The 17,776-nt window shown below is 46.1% G+C and overlaps 1 protein-coding gene across 3 annotated transcripts in view; it reads left to right on the top strand.

The window, feature by feature from the left end:
- Window positions 1–17,776, top strand: part of LOC141164392 (A disintegrin and metalloproteinase with thrombospondin motifs 2-like) — an 837,082-nt gene that overhangs the window by 588,995 nt on the left and 230,311 nt on the right. For all 3 annotated transcript variants that reach the window (XM_073649565.1, XM_073649564.1, XM_073649563.1), the window contains exons 14-15: window positions 1,356–1,479; window positions 5,262–5,342. In XM_073649565.1, coding sequence (XP_073505666.1) covers window positions 1,356–1,479; window positions 5,262–5,342 — 205 coding nt within the window. The remainder of the gene's footprint in view (window positions 1–1,355; window positions 1,480–5,261; window positions 5,343–17,776) is intronic.

Below are 17,776 nucleotides of genomic sequence, written 5' to 3'. Positions count from 1 at the left end.
CACAACCATAGTAAAGAGGAGTGTGTATGGTGCTGGAGTAGGTACCTGCTTTCTTATATGGTGGGGCCAACAGTAAGATAGAATTTGTTATCTAATCATTGGTTACATTTTACTCTTGCAGTAATTAAATAAATTGGCAATAAAATTGCACGGCCCCACTATATCCGTATTCGGTCAGTATTTTTTATCAGGAGTGGGAGCCAAAACCAGATGAGGAACAATTAGAAAAAAGGTATCATAGAGACAAGTCACCAATTCTGCATTTGGCCCCCACTCCTGAGAAAAAATACTGACAAAATACTGATAGTGGGGCCGTGGCCTAATTTTGAATCTCTCTTCCATTTATACCTTCTTTAAAGGCACTCTGTCAGCACAGAATCACTGTTCTATTGAAGTCCCACCACTTGGTGCTTCACTGCGGGTCAATTATTTAAATACACCTTCCCACCTGCTTGTTTCCATCTATCTCCCCTCCCTCTTCTGATTGACAGCTCTGGCTTCATAGAGCCAGAGAAGGGTGGAGATAGATGGAAACCAAACAAGTGAGAAGGTATATCTAAACTCTTGGCCCTGCCATGACGCACCGAGTGGCGGGACTTAGTTTGAACAGTCGTTCTGTGCTGACAGTCCCTTTAAAGTTTTTTTTTTCCGCAAACAGAAGTTCATTTTAAAAATTGTCTGTGTCTGACCGTGTGCAGAACATACCACATCTCCTGGGCAGGGGAGGAAGCAAAAGAGTATACAGACAGGACAGCACGGGATCACAGCTGATTCTTTCTGTGAGGTAAAACATTGTTTAAAAACAGGAAGTGAAATGTTTTACCTCACAGAATGAATCAGCTGTGATCCCGTGCTGTCCTGTCTGTGTTGTCTTTTCCTCCCCTGCCCAGGAGATGTGGTATGTTCCGCACACGGTCAGACACAGACAATTTTTAAAATTAACTTTTGTTCGTGGGAAAACCCCTTTAAGTGTAGCTATTAGTCCACTGTGTTTATGAGCGGAGTACTTCTCTTGCCTCCCTTGCCCATGACCTGAATCTGCTTGTATACAGTGTCACCATTAGAGCACTATATTAGACATATAACAATTAGGTGCTCATTTTTCTCTACAATGAACCGTATACAACGTAGTATATTGCGTTGGCAGATTATTTTCAAGATTGAAAAAAAATCTCTTGAATCAGAAATCCTTTTTTTGTCCCTGGGTATAATACAATTCTGTATTGTGTGATGCTGTGTCCCGTCCAGATGCATCTCGCATGCCATGTGCGTTCTTACAAATTACAAGGGGTGTGGGTCAATAGGTTTTGTCTTTAGGGAGTTGAGTGCATTGTAAATATTGTTTTTTTGTACAGAAAGTTGGCTGTGACAAAGTGATTGGGTCAACAAAAAAAGAAGACAAGTGTGGAGTATGTGGCGGTGATAATTCACATTGTAAAATTGTGAAAGGAACATTTACAAGAACTCCCAAGAAGCAAGGTAGATGAAACGTTATATTATTATTCCGTAGATGCATTTCTACTCTTTTGTAAAAATAATGAAAATATTATATCACCATAGTAAATATGTTCTCATCTGCTTAAAGCTAATGAAGGGTATTCCAATTTTAGCAAATAAGTGTCATTCCATAGCAAGAAGCTATAACATTGTAGTAATGATGATGCCCAGCACCAGTATATTCTGCAGCACCAGTATGTTCTGCAGCACTTTACAATTCAGACGGAGCATGGACGCTACAGAGAGTATTCAACCATCTAACCAAGTAGCGCTAGGACCCTACTCACTAGGGCTTACAAACTATGGAAAATAGGGACAAAAAATAGAAATATACAATATAGAAAGCTCTTGCTTTGTACTTGTTTTGTTCTTTCGAGAGTTGTGACTCTTATTTTTCAGTCTGCATAGCCTTATGAGGGCCGGTAGATGAAATGACACCATTCATTATACAATCCAATGTCCAAAATGGAAGAAATATCCAATTGCTGAGAAATCGGGAATACACAATTTCATCAATGTTTTTTTTTAACCTTTACTGTGTCCATTAAGCAGTATAAAGGACTTTGCAACATTTCCTGAGACCTGTAAGCTTTTTATACTTCCAATGACTGAAGTGCAGCTACCAAAACAACTAGTTTTTTTTTTCTCTTTGCACCATAAGGCTTAAGAAAACATGTTTTCTATTTCTTCATTTTTAAATTGGGAAATAGGTATTTTTTAAAAAAATGTTTCATATTTTTAAAAACTGTTTTATTGTTTGCTATGTTTTACAGTCTCTGTAGGAAACTTAAAATTGTTATGATCTGATCGCTGGTTCATAATGCTGCAACAGTACTGTATTGCGGTATTGAGTGAAAATGCCATTTGGCCATAAAACCCAGCCATAGGCAATGAAAACCAAGATGACAGGGACTTCAGCATGTCCCCGGCTGTCATAACAATTCCATTCCACCCCGTAACCACGTTGTGAGCAAGAGGGCAATGCCACTGTCAGTGGCAGTATAACAGATCCTGTGCCTACTCCATACACCCACATCCTATCTTGGGAAGTGGACATGAAGCTGCATATGTCACCCGCCAATATTTGTGTGTGCACAGATGTGTTACAGGAAATAATCTTGTACCGTGGGAGCCTGTAGGTAGAATCCTCAGTGGTTGATATCTTTTAATGGCTTACTAAAAGGTGATGACAACTAACAAGCTTTTGAGACTACTTTGATAGATCTCTTAGTCATAGTTCAACACAAAATCTGAAGGGTCACATATCTACCATATTTTTCGGACTATAGGACCATAAGACGCACCCCAAATTTTGGGGTGGAAAATAGGGAAAAAAATATTTTTTAGAAGATGGGGGTCGTCTTATAGTCTGAATAGGAATCTTACCTGAGGGGCGGTGAGTGGGGGTCACAGGAGCAGGTTCCCTCAGGAAGCCGGCGGAAGTGGAATAATGCTGCGGACCCGGGGTGCTCCAGAGCGGGGAGTTGCGTTGGTGGTGGAGCAGGATCGTAGGAAGCAGGGCCTTCCGTTCCCTCCTTCAGGAACCCGGCAGCAGCAGAAGAGCTGTTTGCTGTTGGTGGTGAGGCTAAGCGGCGTGCGCTGATTTTCTAGTGCCCGTGGCCATCTTCCTGAAGTCATGACCTACAGGAAAATGGCCGCCCTGCGCATGCGCAGACTGGGATGTCAGCGGCCATTTTCCTGTTTTCAGGAAGATGGCCGCAGCCACTGGAAAATCAGCGTACGCCACTCTTCCTCACCTCCTACAGCCAGACACTGGCCCCACAGCATCTCATCTCTTCTGCTGCCGTGTTCCTGAGGGAGGGACCAGAGGGCCCTGCTTCCTATGATCCCGCTCCACCATCACAGCAACTCCCAGTACGTTCAGACCATAAGACGCACCTCCCATTTTCCTCCCAAATTTGGGGGAAAAAAGTGTGTCCTATGGTCCAAAAAATATGGTATATACAAAAGGGCACTGGAGTATTGCTGTAAATAAGACAGGCAAAGTGAAGCACAACTATCAATATGATAAGTGGAGTAAACAGTTGTAGCAGAAAATATTGGAGCAGTTCACACCTCCAATATATGAACTTTTACAACATTTAATTGATTTAAATGGAATCTGTCACCAGGTTTATGCTACCCCTTCTGAGAGCAGCATGATATAGGGGCAGATACCCTGATTCCAGCAATGTGTCACTTACTTTGCTGGTTGCTGCAGTTTTGATTAAAAAAAAACCCTATTTTTTCTGCTGCAGCTCTACCAGTTTTCTGAATGCCGAGCTCTGTATAACTCCGCCCACACCACTGATTGGCAAATTTCTGTATACTCTGTGCATAGGCAGAAATCTGCCAATCAGTGATTGGGGTGAAATTAGACTAGTTAACAGCAGGCCATTTAGGCCTCTAGTAATAATCTTCAGCTAATAAAACAGTGATTTTATAAAAACTGCACTAATTAGCCCAGTAAGTGACACATTGCTAAAATCAGGATCTCTGTCCCTACATCCTATTGCTCTCAGATTAGATAGGTATAAACCTGTTGACAGATTCCTTTTAACTATTTATGTTCCTTGTCATATTGATAGTTAGGAGATTTGAGACTAGTAAGGGCTTTCTTTCTAAAAAGGACAATCTAAATACAGTAATAAGGGTCTGTGCTGCAACTGTACTGTGACTCCATAGAATGCATGAGTACTGCCATAATAACATCAGTAATGACGTCATAATCTTTGATAGCGCCATTTAACAGGTGCTGGCATGTGGCCGTCATTTCATGCACTCATCGGAACGCCCGTGATGTAATCATGGGTCGCTGATGGGTTGATATGACAGCAGCGGGTCTGTTGAAGACTTCTGTTCTTGTCATTATGGAGCCCCTTTGAAACCCAGCCTGTGGCCGGACTTCAAAGGAGACAGACAATAGCAGCTTCAAGTCCCCTAAGTGGAGTAATAGAGTAATAAGAATAGTGAAAAAGAAAAAAAAAATGTTAAAATATATGAAAAAAATAAAAAAACATAAAAGTTCAAATCACCCCTCTTTTCCCCATTAAAAATAAAAATGATAAAAACATACACATATTTGGTATCACTACGTTAAGAAAAGTCCTATCTATCAAAATATAAAAATAATTAACCAAGATTGGTAAACACTGTAAACGACAAAAAATTCAAGAACGCCAAAATGAAGTTTTTTTTGGTTCCTGCAATTCCACAAAAAATGCTGTAACAAGAAATCAAAACGTCACATCTATTTCAAAATCGTATCATTTTTTACCACAAAATGTACACCATAAAAACATTTCCCAAAAAACTATTTCAGAATTAATTTTTTTTCACAATTTTTTCCCGTTTCCAGTAAACTTTGTGGTAATGGTGCCATTCAAAAAGACTCATCCCGCAAAAAACAAGCCCTCATATGTCTATGTGGACGGAAAAATAAGAGTTATGGCTCTGGGAAGAAAGGGAGGAAAAAATAAAAACACAAAACTTGAAATTGGTTTCGTTTTGATGGGGTTAAAAATCAGTATCTTTGGAAAACATCCCTGGGGAATGTACCCTATAAATAGTTTTTCTTTTTCGTTTAAGAACATAATTATTCATAAAATTAATGCTCAATAAAAATAATTCTCAGACTTAATTTAGGATCTCCAGCTCGTCCATTATGGCACTACAACTACAGATTCTATGTTATGTTGTGGTTCTTAATGCAAATATTAAATGAGTAATAGTAGTCGTTTAATATTGATTTTGTTTTGTTACAGGTTACATTCGGATATTTGAAATTCCAGCTGCCGCTCGGCATTTACTAATTCAAGAAACGGAGTCATCTACTCACTACCTTGGTAAATAGCAATGCACAAGTACAGAAAACTCTATATTCTAAAATATTATATGAAGAGGTGAATCTTCCTGTAGGCAAAGTAGGGCTGTGTCTATGGCTGGCCATGGGAGAAAGGTGTCTGTCAATCCAAAAAATGTCATAAGAATACAAATCTGCTTGCTGTGCAACAATATCATGACCCGGGTGTGATTGCCCCGTAATGTTTTACAACCATCACATCACATAGTATAGCGCAGCCAATCAGGAGGGACTATCATAGCCTGAATGAAAGCTTAAAGGGAATCTGTCAGCAGGATTTCATCCCAAACTGTATATGTAGCTCTTTTAGAGATAAGCTGAGCAATACATTTACGTGGTCAGTTTGTTCCTCCATTACTGAGAAATCAGTGTTTGAATTGATATACGAATGAGGATGAAGTATTAATGTAAATTTAGAGCCTTTGTCACTCCAGCTCTATTACCCGACCAGCGCCACCGTCTCCTGCTTGCTTTCTGTACACATACTTACGGTGGGGTAGTTTAAAAAAAAAACAAATACACATCAATGCCAAAAATGTGAAAGCCGCTAGCAGCAGCAGATGCACCATTTCTGATGCTATCCTTTTTTGCAGCAATACTACAAAACGCAGAGAAAATCTGGCTTCTTTTACCTTTGGCATGTGTATTAGTCGGGAGGAAGCAGAGGGCATTAGAGAATATATGGCACATCACTGTCATAATCGCTGCAGGATGATGTTACTTCTAACAGTGACACCATCAGTTTGAATATATTGTATTGCACAGAATTGTCTGCCTGATCATAAACTACTAAGAGCCATCATGTTTGCAACATTTTTAATTAACAAAAAGCATGAAAAATCTGTCAGTGCTATGTTATTAAATGTGCTCCAGGTTACTGCTGGTTTTCTGTCTGTTTCTATGATGAGGTCACTTTGATATTACTCAGGTTGTATTTGTGTTTAAAGAGGTTGAAGGGAGTTGGATAAGGTAAGGCATAATGTCTTTCAGATAGATTATTAGGCATGTATAATAATGAAATGATTGGGAAGTTTACACTGTACTTTTGATCTGTTCATTTATATCTAATTACTGTGAGAATTGGAGAATATTATACATACTTGACTTGATACCCCTGAACCACAAAAAGGTGTTTTCAATTTGGATGTTGATATAGGCAATAGGGCATACTCAATAAAAACGACACCGTAATCCATGTGAAATAAAACTGTAAAGAAAAGCATTTATGTGGCTATAATATGCAAATAATGGACAGAGCTCAAAGTAAATAGGTGTGATCTGAATCAGGATATTAAAAAAAGAAATGCAAGTCACTAAAAATGTCATCAGCTAGTTTCTTTGAAAGCAGCGCTCCAGCATTTTTTTTATTTCAGGGTTGGAGTGATGCAACTAATCTAAGGTCCGTGCACTTAGTTTTATACTTACCAGCCGCTGTCTTCATCTTCAATCAGTGCCGCTTTGGTCTCCTACAGTTTGTGACCTGCCGGATCATTTCAGTTATTTGCTACAGCGATCCGGAAGTCACAACTCCGTGTAAGTTTATGAGAGCCAGAGATTTCTTTAACACTTTTATCAATAATTGTATGTGTGAACTTTGATTGTTTTTGTCTTACACTATATCTGCCTTTCTACTTGACTTTTCTATCTGTATAATTAATCTATCATTTAAAGTAAGGAACCATATTGTGTTTCCTTTTTATAGATTTTGTGTTTTCTATTATAGGTTTTATTTTCAATTATTGGAATGTAACCACTATTAAGTATGTCCACTTATGATTGGAGCAAGCTACTGCATGGTGTGGCTTAATCTTTAAACACATAAAGTGATACCTTGAGTAACAAGTTCATCTACTTAAGAATTTTCCGAGATACGAGCCATCACTCAGTTGATTTATTGTTTTATGATTCGAGCTGAGATCTGAGTTACAAGCGACATGGTTATCCTGCCCTGTGAGTGACGCGCCCCCTGGGCCTGTGTTGCGTAGCGTTGCGCACGCGGGGAATACCCGGAGCCGGATCTGTCGGGGTTAGTAGTCCTCGTGGCGGTGACCCGGTCCGTGCCCAGGGTGTCAAACTAAGTGGCGGAATTTAGCAGAAGATGTTATAGTGTTCGACTACGCCACCCGTTGAATGCGGTTATGAAGCCGCCGCTGCAGGGCAGACCGCTGAGGCCGGTGGTACAGTTGTGCAGCGTGGGTAGTATAACCCCCAACGGGAGGGGTATGGCCTCAGGACAGCAGACGTGGATGATGGGGATAGCAGAATTGCACGCAGGCACCAGGAACCACTCAGAGACGGTGCGGTGTAGTTCAGGGTCTTTACTGGTGGCAAAGGTAGACCCTCCCGGGAGTACTGGCTAGCGATCGGGGCCTGGTCAGTCCGTGAGCAGATAGGATCTCCCCCGGCCAGGCGGAGTTGTAGGCCTCCCCAACTAATTGTACTCTTCCTGGCTACCTTGCTAGAAGCGGGTAAAAGTAGCCCACGTCCCTGAGTGTACCGTGTGGTGCTCACCCGTATGGCCGGTGACTCGGGGCCTTCTGGTAGCCTCCGCTCCACGACGGCGGTGCTGGTCCCTTGCGTGTGACCGTGCCTTCGGGTTTATTGGCCAGAGGACCTGAAATCCCCTGCCGGACGGTTTCTGCTGCTGGGTATGGAACAGTCCCCACAGCCTCGGACTCCGTGTCCGGTGAGATCTCTTCAGTCAGGACGAGCTCTACAGCTTCCAGTCCTGGATCCCTTTTATCACTGCTCCCACAGAGCTCCTGATCTTGCTCTCCCTGCATCTGCTCCACTCCAGACCAGACTGTGTCTCTGTCTGGGACTCCTCTTCTTCTCTTCTTTTTCTCTTTTCTAACCCCACCTCAGCCCCAGTTTATATAGGGGAAGTCCTTCCCCTCCCAGGACTGGGCAGGAGGTGTGGCATGCTTAGGGTTCCTGACCAGGAGACCTCCCACCTGCTCACAGACGTAATATTGCTATTACTGTGGTAACCAGAACCCTGGGGTGCCACATTCCCCCCTTGTAAAATTTAGTACTCCGGGACTAAACATATTTTTGAAAACATAACAGGGTATAAACAGGAACAATACAATAAGGAAAAACACGTTAGGGTGGTCACGGAGTGTCCGCAACCGGGTGCAATTTTTGAAGCAAAAAGGGTGTCCATTTCACCAAAGAACGGGGAGCCGTAACCAGGTAGGGGTCTGTCCTGCCCCGAGTCTTTAACAGTCTATAGTCCGTTCCTGGGTTACGCTCCAAACATATATACAGCAGAGTTCCGGTTAATCCACAAAAGACACCTATAAAATAACTGGAAAAACATAATTATTTACAAGCAACAGTAAACAGGTAAATACCAATAAGACAGTCTGAACACTTTAGATCCTCCAACGTACGGGCAACTGGCCTCTATTGGCCCTAGTAGACCTATGGAGCTTACTGACCGGTCCTGAGCTACAGGGTGTAGGAGCTGTCAAAGGTAAGCTGGGCAGCTGTCTACGGACTCTTTGGCTCACTAGGGGCACGGCAGGCTCACTATAAGCAGAGGGTCGATTCTCCTGGTCTGCTTGTGTGGGGTCTTCTGCCTCCTGGACCGGCTGCTCTTCCAGCTCTACCTGTTTTTCCGTAGGCACTTGGGATGCTGGCTGGAGGAAGGTGAGGACGGGTACCACAACCGCGCCATTTACCTGTGTCCAAGACCGAGGGAAGTCTCCGAGTACAGTACTGACCATCTCTTCCCTTTCCTCTGCGGGTCGAGGGTTTTCTTGATCTTCTTCAGGGTTTCGTAGCTGCTCGGGACACTTCTTCAGGTGATCTCGGGAGACAATGGCTGTGGTTTCTCCTCCATCCTTACTGATTGTGCAGATTTTTGGGTTTTCATGGCTTGATGGCAGTACGGTGTACGGCTCCTTCTCCCACTGGTCGTCCAACTTGTGGAGCCGTCTTTTCCTCTTCAAGACCTGCTCTCCGGGTACCAGGGGAACAGCGGGAGCACACTGGTTGTAAGTCTTCTCCTGTCTTTCTCTTGCTTGACGGAGACTTCGCTCAACGCTCTCCTGTACTTTCCGGTACTGCTGCTGCCTCTCTGTGTTCCAGTCTGCTTCTGGTGAAGTGTCCTCGGGTGTCAGGACTCCCATATCCAGATCAACAGGCAGCTTACCAGGTCTTGCTCTCATTAGGTAAGCCGGGGTACAGTTGGTAGAACCTACAGGGATGTGGTTGTATAGCTCCACCAGATCAGGCAGTTTCTCAGGCCACAGACTGCGTTCTTCCAGGGGCAATGTTTTCAGAAGGTCTATCACCACCTGGTTCATCTTCTCGCAAAGTCCATTGGTTTGCGGATGATAGGGTGTTGTTCTTATCTTCCGGCAGCCATACAGAGTGCAGAACTCCTGGAAGACTTCCGCTTCAAAGGCAGGTCCTTGGTCCGTCAGCACCTGCTCTGGGTATCCGTGTGGACGACAGAAGTGCTGCTGGAAGGCTCTAGCTGCTGTTTGAGCCGTTAAGTCCTTGACGGAGACTACAACCAAGAACCGGGAGTAGTGATCCACGATGGTTAACGCATAGACGTAGCCACTTCTGCTGGGGGTCAGTTTTACATGGTCCAAGGCTACCAGTTCCAACGGCTGCCTGGTGACGATGGACTGCAGGGGAGTCTTCTGGCTGGCACGGTCCTTCCTTCTTAGGTTGCATGGGCCACAGTCTCTGCACCACCTCTCGATGGTCCCTCTCATGCCTACCCAGTGGAACCGCCCGCGCAGCAGGAACTCCAGCTTCTTCCATCCGAAGTGCCCAGCTCCGTCGTGGTATGCCTCCAGTACCATAGCCGCGTCTCTTCTTGGCACCGTTACTTGCCAGATCAGTTCATGCGTCCGGGAGTTAACCATTCTGCGGCACAACTTCCCCTTGTAAAGAAACAGTCGACTCTTCTCAGCCCACAGTTGCTTGGTCTCCTCCGGAGCGTCTGGGTCAAGGCGGGCATCTGGCCGAGTCAGCATCTCCTTCACTAGTCGGACGGCGGGGTCACTGTCTTGTGTTTCCGCCCAGTTGTAATGAGGTAAGGGGTTGAACGTAGCGGATTGCTTACCCCTTACACGGTGGAAATACTGGGTAGTCCCATGACGGTGAAACGCGGGGAGTTCAACTTCTTCCAGTTCCTCTGGATCTTCCCCTACGTCCGGTAGGTTTGGCATTCTGGACAAGGCATCCGCGTTGGTATTGGAGCGTCCTGCCCGGTATTTGATCGTGAACTCATAGTTGGACAGGCGGGCCATCCATCTCTGCTCCAGGGCACCGAGTCTTGCAGTGTCCAGGTGTGTCAACGGGTTGTTATCCGTGTACACGGTGAACCGCGAAGAGGCGAGGTAGTGTTTAAAGCGTTCGGTGACTGCCCACACCACTGCCAGGAACTCTAGCTTCAATGAGCTGTAATTCTCAGGGTTTCTTTCGGTGGGTCGCAGTTTTCGTCTGGCGTAAGCAATTACCCGTTCTCTCCCCTGCTGGATCTGGGACAGTACGGCTCCTAGCCCGATGTTACTTGCGTCGGTGTAGAGGATAAAAGGCTGGCTGTAATCAGGGTACGCCAGGATTTCATCCCCCATGAGGGCCATCTTCAGCTGGCGGAAGGACTCTTCTTCCAGCTTCTCCCATCTGAAGGGCGGCTTCTGGTTCTTGGCCTTCCTGGACTGGCCTATCAGGAGGTCCTGCATAGGAGCTGCCTTTTTGGTGTAACCGGGAATGAATCTTCGGTAGTAGCCTACCAACCCGAGGAACTGCCGCACTTCCTTTACGCTGAAGGGTCTTGGCCATTCCTTAATCGCGGTGATCTTATCAGGGTCGGGAGCCACTCCGTCAGCACTCACCACGTGTCCCAGGTACTGCACTTTTGGTTTTAGCAGGTGACACTTCGACGGTTTCACCTTCAGACCGTAGTTTGCCAGGGCTTCGAACACTTCCGCCAGGTGTTTCAGGTGGTCCTCGTAGGTTTTGGAATAAACTATAACATCGTCCAGGTACAGCAGGACCGTCTCAAAGTTCCGGTGTCCCAGACAGCATTCCATCAATCGTTGGAAGGTTCCTGGTGCGTTGCAGAGTCCGAACGGCATGCAGGTAAACTCGCTAAGTCCCATCAGGGTGGTGAATGCGGTCTTCTCCCGGTCCGCCTCTGCGACAGGAACCTGCCAGTACCCGCTAGTGAGATCCAAAGTGGAGAAGAAGTTAGCAGATTTTAAAGCAGCCAAAGACTCCTCTATCCTTGGTAAGGGGTACGCATCTTTGTGTGTGATACGGTTGATTTTCCGGTAATCTACACACATTCTCATGGTGTTGTCTTTCTTTTTAACCAAGACTAGTGGAGCTGCCCAGGGGCTACAGCTATCCCTGAATACCCCAGCCTCCTTCATGTCTCTAAGCATCCCCTTGGCGTGTTGGTAGTGTGCAGGGGGTACGGGACGATACCTTTCCTTTATGGGAGGATGATCTCCCGTGGGGATGTGATGTTCCACTCCCTTTACTCGCCCGAAGTCCAGCGGGTGTTTACTGAACACTCTCTCGTATTCCTGGATCACCCGGTAGACTCCCTGCTTTTGGTGAGCAGGTGTGGAGTCAGTACCCAAATGCAGTTGCTGACACCAGTCCTCCATTTGTTGCTTAGAGCCGTTACCTTCCTCTGGATGAGATGGAGGCAAGGGTTCCACGGACTGTACAGAATTTTGGTTGATGGTATACAATTTGGCTAGCGTAGCATACCGGGGCAGGTACACTTCCCTCTTCCCGATATTTATTATGCGAACGGGCACCCTCCCATGGCGTACATCAACCACCCTCCGTGCCGTCAAAATGGTGGGCCTACTATCTGAGTAGACTGGTTCTACCATTGCCTGGTAATCTCTACCTCTCAGACCAATAGCTGCCCGGCACCAAATCATCATTTCACTTTTCGGGGGCATGGCAATAGGGAAAGGGTCACACATTCTCACGCTACCAATCTCACCACCGGAGAGTTCCACCTGTTGCCGTCGCATCAGTGCCCGGATCTCTTTTTGGAGCACTCGCTGCTGGCCGGAGCTGGCGTTCTTGGCAACCTGCTGTAAAATGAGAATCACCTCTGCAAGACAATTTTCAATCACATTAGTTCCTAGAGTTATCTTTGGGTGACTCCCGCGCTTGTCAATGTCTACAATGATCAGTCCCTGTGCTGCCAGTTCGACTTTACCGATTTTAATGGTCATCTCTTTAAATCCGATCTGTGGCACGGGCTGACCATTGCTGGCGATGATACTCAAGTCGTCGTCTGGGTAGCGGGTTATATCCGAGTCATTCCAGTACTGCTTGAAGAGCGCGTACGGGATGGTGGTGACCTGTGACCCGGTGTCAAGTAGGGCACTCATAGGAATGTCATCCAGTACTACAGGCAAGACTGGACGTCCTCCCACGTATTTGTCACGCCAGTTCGATGGGCCTGGTGATCTTATTCCTAGGGGTTGGCCCTCTACCCCAGGTTGTGCCAGTTTAAAGGACAGTATCTTGCCATATGTCCGGGTTGATTGCAGCGGCGGCAGATGGGTTGTCCGTCCTCGTTGTACCGGTCGCTGGGTCTTCCTCTGGCCGGTGGGGTCCTCCTTGGTCGGCGCCACGGGATATCCTCCGGTCCGGATGCCAGATGGATCTTCCCTGGAGTAGAAACCTGTAAAGACTGCACAGTTCGGGTTAGCGCGGCAACGCTTTTAGTTAGCTCTTGGACCTGACGGTGCAGCTCTGTAGCCGGGTCATTGTTTAAAGCCTGCGCATCAGCTCCCACAGGCCCTGCCGACAAGGGCGCCGTCTCCTGGTGGTAAATGGTAGCAGGGCGTTTGTGGGTCACAGCGCCACCTGGTGCCGGTTCTCGGAGCACCCGGATGGCTCTGTCCTTGAACTGTGCAAAGTCCAGATGAGGGTCCTGTAAGGCCATTGCTCGCAACTGGGTTCGGTGGGCATTGCAATGTAGACCCTCTATAAATTGTTCAGTCAACAACTTTTTTTCGTTTCCCACGCCGTCAGGGTCGGCCTGCTTAATGGCTCTCAGGGCCTCTTGTAGGTTTAGTGCATAGTCCCTTATATTCTCATGTGCTCGCTGCTTGCACCCGTAGAATCTAAGCTTGATCTCGGCTGAGGTACGGGTATCAAAGGTGTCCTTCAGCCGGGCTAGTATCTCTGCGACAGTCCTCCTCCTCCCAAGTGGCCAGGACTTTACCTCCCTTTGGGCTGCCCCTGTTAATTGAGCCACCAGGATGCTCACTTTTTGCTCTTCTGTGAGGGGGTACACCTGGAAGAGGCTATCCAGCCTTTCTCTGAAGTCATTTAGGGTATGGGACTCCCCTGAGTACTGGGGTAGCCAGGCTGCCCCCGGGATGTAGGGCATGGTGAAAGGCATGACCGCCGCAGCGGTGGTGCTGGCGGTGGCTGTAGCAGTGAAGCTCTCCTCCGTATCCGACATCCTCCTCCCCCCTAGTGGACCGTGGCCTACCTTGCGATGATCCTCTTCCGTAGGCCGCGGCTCCGCAGTGGATCGTCAGGGTTGAGGACCTTCCGTCGCGCTCCTGTGACGTCGGCGTCTGCTGGGCTCCTTCCAGGACCTTACGCAACGTCCGGACGTGAGGCGGGGCTTCAGTTCTCGCGCGCTTTCGGAGTCCACGCCCCTCTTCTTCCCGCGCGGCGTCCTCGAGATGGCGTCCAATGGCGGGAAAACTCCACGGATGGCGGGAAGAAGGCAAAAGATGGCGTCGGATGGCGGGAAAACTCCACGGATGGCGGGAAGAAGGCAAAAGATGGCGTCGGATGGCGGGAATCTTCACCACTGGTAAGTTTAACAGTCTTTTTCAGGCACGCAGTACCCGGTGGTTGCGGGCACGAGATCCTGCCGACTACGCCAAAAGTTGACGCGCCCCCTGGGCCTCTGTTGCGTAGCGTTGCGCACGCGGGGAATACCCGGAGCCGGATCTGTCGGGGTTAGTAGTCCTCGTGGCGGTGACCCGGTCCGTGCCCAGGGTGTTAAACTAAGTGGCGGAATTTAGCAGAAGATGTTAGTGTTCGACTACGCCACCCGTTGAATGCGGTTATGAAGCCGCCGCTGCAGGGCAGACCGCTGAGTCCGGTGGTACAGTTGTGCAGCGTGGGTAGTATAACCCCCAACGGGAGGGGTATGGCCTCAGGGCAGCAGACGTGGATGATGGGGATAGCAGAATTGCACGCAGGCACCAGGAACCACTCAGAGACGGTGCGGTGTAGTTCAGGGTCTTTACTGGTGGCAGAGGTAGACCCTCCCAGGAGTACTGGCTAGCGATCGGGGCCTGGTCAGTCCGTGAGCAGATAGGATCTCCCCCGGCCAGGCGGAGTTGTTGGCCTCCCCAACTAATTGTACTCTTCCTGGCTACCTTGCTAGAAGCGGGTAAAAGTAGCCCACATCCCTGAGTGTACCGTGTGGTGCTCACCCGTATGGCCGGTGACTCGGGGCCTTCTGGTAGCCTCCGCTCCACGACGGCGGTGCTGGTCCCTTGCGTGTGACCGTGCCTTCGGGTTTATTGGCCAGAGGACCTGAAATCCCCTGCCGGACGGTTTCTGCTGCTGGGTATGGAACAGTCCCCACAGCCTCGGACTCCGTGTCCGGTGAGATCTCTTCAGTCAGGACGAGCTCTACAGCTTCCAGTCCTGGACCCCTTTTATCACTGCTCCCACAGAGCTCCTGATCTTGCTCTCCCTGCATCTGCTCCACTCTAGACCAGACTGTGTCTCTGTCTGGGACTCCTCTTCTTCTCTTCTTTTTCTCTTTTCTAACCCCACCTCAGCCCCAGTTTATATAGGGGAAGTCCTTCCCCTCCCAGGACTGGGCAGGAGGTGTGGCATGCTTAGGGTTCCTGACCAGGAGACCTCCCACCTGCTCACAGACGTAATATTGCTATTACTGTGGTAACCAGAACCCTGGGGTGCCACATGAGCATCTCTGTCTTTGCTGTTGCACTTTTGACCTTTTCTTGTGAATAATTTTCCCGTAGGTGACTCTATTTTTAGCTCTGCATGCATTTGACATGGGGTTGTACATAGGATAATGGTTTTATTTTTACTTCATGCTTCTGCTATTTTTTCTGTGGCAGTACTGTATGTTATTTCACATGTGCAGCATGGTACAGTATATTGCACTATTATGTGCACTCTCTGACTCTTTGGAGTGTTGGCTTTATTGTTCAATATTTGCTGTATTTACATGTGAAGATGATTAAGTGAAGTTACTGAAAAAGGAAACTACAGTACAATAGTTTATTACATGTTTAATAGCTTTTCATACTGTACATTACTGCATTTGTTATTAAAGTTAATGTTTCTAATTGAAAAACACCTAACCCAAAAAAATGGTGTGGTTTTTGGGGGGCTGCAATGGATTAATAGTATTTCAATTCATTTTAATGGGGAAATTTAATTTGAGCAAATTGAGTTAAGAGCTCGGTCACAGAACAAATTAAACTCGTAAGTCAAGGTATTATTGTATAATGAAAAATAATTGAAAAAAAATGGATGTTAGATTCTACTGTAAGGGTTTGTTCATACATTCAATAATTTCTGAAAAGCTTATTGCAGAAAGTTTTGCAACTAAAACAACCCCATTCAACAACCTTAAGGCCTCATTCAGACAGTGATATTTCTCGTATGTAGAGCATGGACCGCTATTAATCACTATTTATACAAAAGACGATTGTCTGAAACGCTTTTGCTAAGATTTTTATAGTTGTTTACGGTACTGGTGTTGCGACTTTTTTTTATTTTGTATGAATAAATTCATGACTTTTAACAGAAGATTCTGATGCTGGAATTCTCTTAATTTACTATTAAGTGTTTTGAATCTGATTTTCACCTGTTTTTGGTCCATGTGTCAGGTTTTTTCATCAGTGTTAATGAATGTTTTTTCATAAATGGAAAAAAATGCTAGTTTCTCCTATTAGTTGCAATGTTAATAACACACAGCACATTGGTAATTTTTATTCATGACTTGGATCAAACACATACATATGGATAGCCCAATAGAATATAATGGATGTGTTCTATCCATGGAAAACATGTATATAAAATGTCCGCAACTCATGGACATTCGAATGCAACCTTAGGCACACATACACACATTCTTTTAGTAAGGTAAGAAGAATCCACAATGGTCAACAAACAAACTAATGAATGTGGCCTGGACAAAAATGATGGTATCCCTAGAAAATATTAGTAGTAATTTGACATGGACATTTTAACCCCTTCCCGACCTTGGACATACTTAGTACATCATGGTCGGGTAGTACTTCCCGACCTATGACTTACTGGGTACGTCATGGCAATTTTGCATGCACAGAAGCTGTGCACACGCGATCGACGCCGAGTGTTCAGCTGATATCATAGCTGACACCCAGCACCCAATACCAGGAGCGGTGCCCCCACTGCTCCCAGCAGTTTAACCCCCTAAATGCTGCGATCAATACAGTGCTGGCCAAAAGTATTAGCACCCCTGCAATTCTGTCAGATAATACTCAGTTTCTTCCTGAAAATGATTGCAATCGCAAATTCTTTGGTATTATTCTCTTCATTTCATTTGTCTTCAATGAAAAAAGCACAAAAAGAATTGTCCTAAAGTCAAATTGGATATAATTCCACACCAAACCTAAAAAAGAGAGTGGACAAAAGTATTGGCACCCTTTGAAAAATCATGTGATGCTTCTCTAATTCGTGTAATTAACAGCACCTGTAACTTACCTGTGGCACCTAACAGGTATTGGCAATAAATAAATCACACTTGCAGCCAGTTAACATGGATTAAAGTTGACTCAACCTCTGTCCTGTGTCCTTGTGTGTACCACATTGAGCATGGAGAAAAGAAAGAAGACCAAAGAACTGTCTGAGGACTTGAGAAACCAAATTATGAGGAAGCATGAGCAATCTCAAGGCTACAAGTCCATCTCCAAAGACCTGAATGTTCCTGTGTCTTCCGTGCGCAGTGTCATCAAGAAGTTTAAAGCCCATGGCACTGTGGCTAACCTCCCTAGATGTGGACGGAAAAGAAAAATTGACGAGAGATTTCAATGCAAGATTGTGCGGATGGTGGATAAAGAACCTCGACTAACATCCAAACAAGTTCAAGCTGCCCTGCAGTCCGAGGGTACAACAGTGTCAACCCGTACTATCCGTCGGCGTCTGAATGAAAAGGGACTGTATGGTAGGATACCCAGGAAGACCCCACTTCTTACCCCGAGACATAAAAAAGCCAGGCTGGAGTTTGCCAAAACTTACCTGAGAAAGCCTAAAACGTTTTGGAAGAATGTTCTCTGGTCAGATGAGACAAAAGTAGAGCTTTTTGGGAAAAAGCATCAACATAGAGTGTACAGGAAAAAAAAAGAGGTATTCAAAGAA

Source organism: Phyllobates terribilis, unplaced genomic scaffold (assembly GCF_046119375.1).
Source record: "Phyllobates terribilis strain yellow unplaced genomic scaffold, ASM4611937v1 Scaffold_10__3_contigs__length_209671492, whole genome shotgun sequence".
NCBI lineage: Eukaryota > Metazoa > Chordata > Amphibia > Anura > Dendrobatidae > Phyllobates > Phyllobates terribilis.
This window is presented reverse-complemented; position numbering and strand designations above follow the sequence as displayed.